Source organism: Oryctolagus cuniculus, chromosome 4 (assembly GCF_051225735.1).
Source record: "Oryctolagus cuniculus isolate XC-2025 breed Fujian yellow rabbit chromosome 4, ASM5122573v1, whole genome shotgun sequence".
In the NCBI taxonomy this organism is placed as follows: Eukaryota; Metazoa; Chordata; class Mammalia; order Lagomorpha; family Leporidae; genus Oryctolagus; species Oryctolagus cuniculus.
Genome location: NC_142870.1, coordinates 149,531,997 through 149,538,851, shown reverse-complemented (window position 1 = coordinate 149,538,851; position 6,855 = coordinate 149,531,997). Strand labels below are relative to the sequence as shown.

Below are 6,855 nucleotides of genomic sequence, written 5' to 3'. Positions count from 1 at the left end.
CTGAGGTAGAATCCATAGAAAAAGGATAAGGTAAACGCTTCATTCCTTTCCTAATTATTTTTAAAAGGATGAATTGACTGGCCAGAGTTTAAGTTTTTGAGGGCCGTTGTGTCACAAGGCTCAGCCTCTGTCTCCAGCCTTGGTTCCTGGGCAATCGTCCTCAGAATGGTAGAGGAGGGTTTGGGTGGGCTGGTGGTGTGGAGGGTTAGGGTGCAGAGGTGCAGAGGCAGACAGCAGTTCGAAAGGAATGATGTGCTTGGTGGGGCGGAGTGGTGTGGCTTCCATATACGTTCATCCTGAAGCAGCTCTGGTCTCAGTCAATAGATCCTGTTTGGATGATGTCTTGGTTTTGTAGATTTTCATGTCATCTAAGAAATAGCTGAACCCACACTTGAAAGTCTACTCAAGTAACCAGAGGAAAAAGACAAAAAAACCCAGACTCTGGACATATTCGACCCTAAATTCTTAAATGTAACCCACTTAAGAGAGAAATCAAGACACCTTTGCAATGCTAGGGAGGAAGGGAGGATATTGGATCTCATGGGTTTTTTCTTTTAATTTATTTCAAAGGCAAAGAGAGAGGCAGGAAGAGAGAGAAAAACAGAGTGAGAGTGCTCTAATCCATGGTGCACTCCCCAAATAGCTCCTACAGCCAAGGCTGGGCTGAGGTGAACGCCAGAAGCCAGGAAGTCAATCCAAGCCTCCCACTTGAGTGGCAGGATCTTCACTGCTTGAGGCATGCTGCTGCTGCCCAGTATGCACATTGGCAGGAAGCTGGTCAAAGCCATGGTGGATACTGAACCCAGGTACTCCAATATGAGATGTGAGTGTCCTGACTACTAGGCACAACGACCTTCACCCCAACCCAGCATTCTCAATCCTAGTTGGTTATTTGTCACCAGAAATACACTTGAAAGACTATCTAGGCCCCTTCCTCACCCGTGATTCTGATTCAATTGGCCGTTGTGGGACCCTGAAACTGGCAGTTGCTATATGCTTTTTCAAAGTGATGCTAATGCTTTACCAAGGCCATTCCCAAACCCCCAGGGCCCCTAGCAGGCTAACAGCAGTTGGGTTATGTGTACAGTACTGTCAATTGCCTGTTGCTGCAGATGTATCTATGCCCTAACACTCAAGACTAAGCTGGGGGTGGCCGGCACCGTGGCTCACTAGGCTAATCCTCCACCTTGTGGCGCCGGCACACCAGATTCTAGTCCCAGTCGGAGCGCCGGATTCTGTCCCGGTTGACCCTCTTCCAGGGTTGACCCTCTTCCAGGCCAGCTCTTTGCTGTGGCCAGGGAGTGCAGTGGAGGATGGCCCAAGTGCTTGGGCCCTGCACCCCATGGGAGACCAGGATAAGTACCTGGCTCCTGCCATCGGATCAGCGTGGTGCGCCAGCCGCAGCGCGCCGGCCGCGGTGGCTATTGGAGGGTGAACCAACGGCAAAGGAAGACCTTTCTCTCTGTCTCTCTCTCTCACTGTCCACTCTGCTTGTCAAAAAAAAAAAAAAAAGACTAAGCTGGGGGGCCGGCACTGTGGCACAGCAGGTTAAAGCCCTGACCTGCAGTGCCAGCAACCCATACAGGCGCCGATTCTGGTCTCAGCTGCTCCACTTCCGATCCAGCTCTTTGCTGTAGCCTGAGAAAGCAGTGGAAGATGGCCCAAGTCCTTGGGCCCCTGCACCCACCTGGGAGACCCAGAAGAAACACCTGGCTCCTGGCTTCAGATTGGCACAGCTCCGGCCATTGCAGCCATCTGGGGAGTGAACTAGCAGGTGGAAGACACCTCTCTCTCTCTGCCTCTCTGTAACTCTTTCAAATAATAATAATAAAAAAAAAACTTAAAAAAAAAATACTAAGCTGGGAAAGATGACGCCAGTAACACCTCAATCTGGCGCCGAGTGTGTCTGAGCTCCATCCCTTGGGACCCCACACTAGACTCCAAGAGCGGCTACATTTCCTTCTAGGTACTCTTCTGAGATCTTTACAACCCCTAGAGGGTTGACAGCATCCCGATTTAACAGCTGAGCAGGCTGGGACCTGAGGGATCAGTGACATGGGAAAGTCACAGGCTGCATCTGTCTGGGTTCTGGGCCCTTCCTACACTGGCTGTCTTTTACAAGCCGACTTGATGCACAGGCCCTGTCAGGGGGCTGCCTCTCCTTCCACTGTGCAATAAATACTGACTCTTGCTGTGGGGGATACCTTCAGGGAGGGGAAGGCCTGGTGGGCAAGGGATCCTGCATCCCTATCCCTATCCCTGTCTTGCACTCCCAGAACCCATGTCTTCACCTCAGGTTCCAGGCTTCTAGGGAGGCCCTGTTTTAAGTTGTGCCACCTGTTCCACGCTCTGCCCACTGCTCAAAGATCTGAGGGGGCATGAAGGTCAGACACAAGGGGCTGTTTCTTCAGGTGCACCCTCCCTTCCATACGCCACACCCCCCCAACATAATGCCAGTGGCTATAGGCACAATTCCCGACTAGCACTACACTTGGCAAAGCCCACCCCTCCCCTATCTCTATCTCAATGACCGCGATATCAAGAGGCCGGAAACTGACTTCACCCTTGCCCAAGTGCCACCTCCGCGTTCCAACGCCTACTGAGTCTGAACTGGTAACCCATCGCGCCTCTGCACTCACAGTGCCCTAGCACAGGCTAAAGTCTTGGAGACAGCCCTGCCTCCCGCTGCTTCCTGTACCAACCATACCAAGCCTAGACCTCAGGGTCGCTCATCCAGCTCCCCGATCTAAATCCCGCTCAGGCTACACAACCCTCCAAGCCTCCCAGCTCCTCTAACCTCCCAGGCAACTCCGCCGGCGCAGACAATGACGTCACCACCTGCTCTCCGGCTCCCGCCACGCCCACGCCTCCAGCCACTCTCAAGACAGAGGCCTAACCCGGCGGCTTTCCGCCTCCCAGCTTCAGCAGGGCAGCAAATCACGTCCTGATTGGCTGCGCCTAGGCTCGTCAGCGGAGCCCCGCCTCAGCAAGCTAGGTCCCGCCCCCACCCTTGCAGTGATTGGCCCTGGCGGCCTCGCCCGGGCTCAGATTGGTCCAAGGTATGACCCATCGCTTTGCCTAGGAGGCCTCCCGGAACGTGGAGCAGAAAGCCTGGCCATGGCCGGGTCCCGCAGGTTGGAGCTGTCCGAGGCCCTGGCGCTGGGGCCCGGCTGGCGGCATGCGTGCCACGCCATGCTCTACGCGCCAGACCCGGGCAAGCTCTTCGGCCGCATCCCGCTGCGCTACGCCGTGCTGGTGAGGAGGGGTCGCCGGGCCACCCCGCCCCGCGTTCTCCCCTGGGCGCCGCAGCCAACCCGCCTCCCCCATCCCGCAGATGCAGATGCGCTTCGACGGGCGCCTGGGCTTCCCGGGCGGCTTCGTGGACGCGCGGGACGGCTGCCTGGAGGACGGGCTGAACCGGGAGCTGCGCGAGGAGCTGGGCGAGGCGGCGTCGGCCTTCCGCGTGGAGCGCGCCGACTACCGCAGCTCGCACGCCGCGGCCGGGCAGCGCGTCGTGGCGCACTTCTACGCCAAGCGGCTGGAGCTGGAGCAGCTGGTGGCCGTGGAGGCCGGCGCCCCGCAGGCCAAGGACCACGGGCTGGAGGTGGGGCCGGCTGGAGCCCCGCCCCAACCCCTCACCCAAGCCCCCTTGCCTTCCTGGGTTCTCCAAAAGCCCATCTGAAAGGTGGTCTTGGCCACGCCCCCTATCCACCTCCCCTGCATCTTGGTAGCGCTCATCCTGGTCAGTTCTCATCTGGGTGATACTGCCCACCTGCCCTCCCTGCCAAGGCCTCTCCTCGCCCCTCCCTATCTGTGATACTGATACCTAGGCCCTTAATTTGGGGCTCCCTGTTTTCTTAGGTGGAAGCTGTCCAGTTACATTGTCAAGTATCAGAGTCGCTCGCGGAGGGGGGGAGGGTAGGCCTTGTTAAAGCACTGATTACTGCAACCTGACCCCAGTGGCTGCTGGTTAGCGGCCAGGAGGAGGCCCCGAGAATTTGCATTTATGACAGGTTCCCGGGTGATGCTGATACAGGCGGTCTAGACTCCATGGTTTGAGAGCCACAGTGAAAGACTGAGCCAGTTTCCTGGAGTCGGGGCACTACGGGTCTGGGAGAGATGTGGGAAGGAGTAGAATTTATGGAACGGGGTACCATGTCTGGTGGTTGGCCTGTGGCAGGTGGAGCCTCACTGAGGTCTGAGCACTGGGGCTGGTTCTGCTGAGATTTTAAGATTGCTGTAGCAAGATCGCATAGAGAGAGGGTTTGGTTAAGGGGTTGAGCTACTGGGGATCCCAGTGTCTGCTGTCTGCCTCCTTCCCAGGTGCTGGGCCTGGTGCGGGTGCCCCTGTACACCCTGCGTGATGGTGTGGGAGGCCTGCCCGCCTTCCTGAAGAATTCCTTTATTGGCACTGCCCGGGAGCAGCTACAGGAAGCCCTGCAGGACTTGGGACTGCTGGAATCTGGCTCTGGCCGTAAGACTTCAGCCCATAGACCTCAGTAGACACCACCCTCCCTGGAAGCCTGGAACCGGAGGTGAAGACGTGGGTTCTGGGAGTGCAGGGTGGGGACAGGGGACGGTTTTCCCCTCTGTGCCTGAGAGATGAGAAGTGAGACCAGATTAAAAGAAGGAGATGTGTGTGCAGTACCCTGTGAGCACCCAACTCATGACATCAGAGGCAAAGACACAGTGCAGCCCTGCGCCCTGCCTGCACCCTGTGCATGTGCACACAGATGACCTGGTGCCCACAGGCATGGGCGTGCCCATACAGCCTGCCATCTTCACCCCATCGCGTCCAGGATAACTTTTAACCAGGCAGTGGCACCAGGGGCTGGCGGTCACTATACCTTGCTCTTTGCTGGGGTGGGAGGAGCTATGAAGGAGATGAATGCTGCTCCCCTGGGTGTAGCCGGCCCATGTTTCTTGGGGAGGACAGAGGCAGAGGACTGTGTATTCTCTGAAAGTGGGCCCAGTCTTACCCGAGTGTCGGCCAAAGCAGAGGGACATGAAAGAGAGAGCCGTTCCCTTCCCTTTTCTTCCCCAGAAACAGCAGAAGGGGTCAAGAAGTGGGTGGGTCTCCTTGAACTGACCTTGAACCTAAGGCCTCTGGAGTCCTGGTTCCTCTCTTCCAGGGCTGTCGTCTTTGGGGCCCCTTAGACCCTGGAAGATCAGAAGGGGAACTGACCCAGCTCCTGTCTAGCCCTGCCCTGCCCCAAAGAACCTCCCAGGATAGGAAGACTTATCACTGGACCTGTAGGCACTTAGTTCTTGGAACAGACTGGTGTTATGTACCTACTAAATGCCGGGTGCTCTGAAATGCATGGAGAACCATAGGCAATCCACAGCTCCACAGCAGGTGTTGGCATTCTTAAAGGACTAGACAGAAAATAGTTTAGGCTTTATTGGCCACATGAATTGTGGTAACTGCTAACACTGTTGTGTCAAATGTATGTGGATACTGCATAAACATAGCGTGGCGGTGTTCCAATAATACTTTATTGTAAGAAGAAGGTAGGCAGCCTCTTGGTCATATTTTGCTGACTGCTTGCCAAAGAAGATAATATGAATAATTTAATTGATTGCTATTACTTGTTGTCAAGAAGGAAATAAACAAGGAACTGATATAGTCCTGTCTTAATATTGTTTATTGTATTTTTAATTGAAAAAATTTAATTGACACATAATAGTTATGAATATATATGGGGTATAATATGTAATGATGAAATCAGGGCAATTAGTCTATCTATCACCTGAAACATTTTTCATTCCTTTGTGTTGCAAACATTCAAAAATCCTTTCTTCTACCTATTTTTTTAAAGATTTATTTATTCATTTGAAAGTCAGAGTTAACACAGAGAGGGCAGAGGCAGAGAGAGAGAAAGAGGTCTTCCATCCGATGGTTCACTCCCCAGTTGGTCTCAACAGCCAGAGCTGCACCAATCCAAAGCCAGGAGCCAGGAGCTTCTTCTGGGTCTCCTATGTGGGTACAGGGGTCCAAGGACTTGGACCATCTTCTACTGCTTTCCCAGGCCATAGCAGAGAGCTGGATAGGAAGTGGAGCAGCAGGGTTTTGAACCTGTGCCCATATGGGATGCCGGTGCTTCCTGGGTTAAGGCCAGGGCATTAACCCATTGTGCCACCGCGCCGGCCCCTCTTCTACCTATTTTTAAATATACAATAAATTGATGTTAATTATAGTCATACTACTGTGCAGTAGAATGCTGGAAATTAATCCTCCCATCTAACCATATTTTTACTTGTGCTAACCAACCTTTCCCTGTCTCTTCCTTCTTCACCCAGTGAACAGGGAACAGATGCAACCCAAGTGCTGATCTCTGTGCCCCTACACACAGCTGGGTACCTAGTATTTTTTTATTTTAAGATTTATTTATTCACTTGAAAGAGTTATATCTTTAAGCCACTGGTTTGCTTCCTCAATAGGCCAAAGCCAGGAGCTTCATCTGAGTGTCCCACGTGGGCGACAGGGGCCAGACACTTTGACCAACTTCTGTTGCTTTTCCAGGGCATATTAGGAGGGAGCTGGATTGGAAGTGGAGCAGCTGGGACGTTAACTAGCACCCCTGTTGGATGCCAGTGTTGCAAGTAGTGGCTTTAGCTGCTCTGCCATCGCGGTGGCCCCTGGATATCTAGTTTTCTACTGTAAACTGCAGCTCACAGCTCAGCTTTGTCCATTCTGCTGTGTTTAACCAGCTTTTCACTGACAGCCTCACTCATCTCAGCAAGAGGAGATGCAAAGTCCCTCTTGGCCCCACCCTCGCCTGTGTTCGTGACCATTCTATTTTCTATTTCTATGAGATCAAGTTTTAGCTTCAGCATACCACTTTGTTAATGGTG

The 6,855-nt window shown here is 53.7% G+C and overlaps 1 protein-coding gene across 4 annotated transcripts; it reads left to right on the top strand.

Moving 5' to 3' along the window:
• The first annotated feature begins 3,042 nt into the window (after positions 1–3,042).
• On the top strand, positions 3,043–5,626 carry NUDT16 (nudix hydrolase 16). Of its 4 annotated transcripts, XM_008266004.5 has the most exons (4): positions 3,051–3,255; positions 3,335–3,604; positions 4,324–4,535; positions 5,133–5,626. In XM_008266004.5, exons 1-3 carry the CDS (start codon positions 3,118–3,120, stop codon positions 4,501–4,503), a joined length of 588 nt encoding a protein of 195 aa, XP_008264226.2. In that variant the 5' UTR covers positions 3,051–3,117; the 3' UTR covers positions 4,504–4,535; positions 5,133–5,626. The 4 variants fall into 4 exon arrangements, with proteins under 4 accessions (XP_089187307.1, XP_089187306.1, XP_008264226.2 ...); XM_089331181.1 differs by lacking the exon at positions 3,335–3,604 and having other exon boundaries at positions 3,043–3,255; XM_008266003.5 differs by having other exon boundaries at positions 4,324–5,626.
• The last annotated feature ends 1,229 nt before the right edge of the window (positions 5,627–6,855 follow it).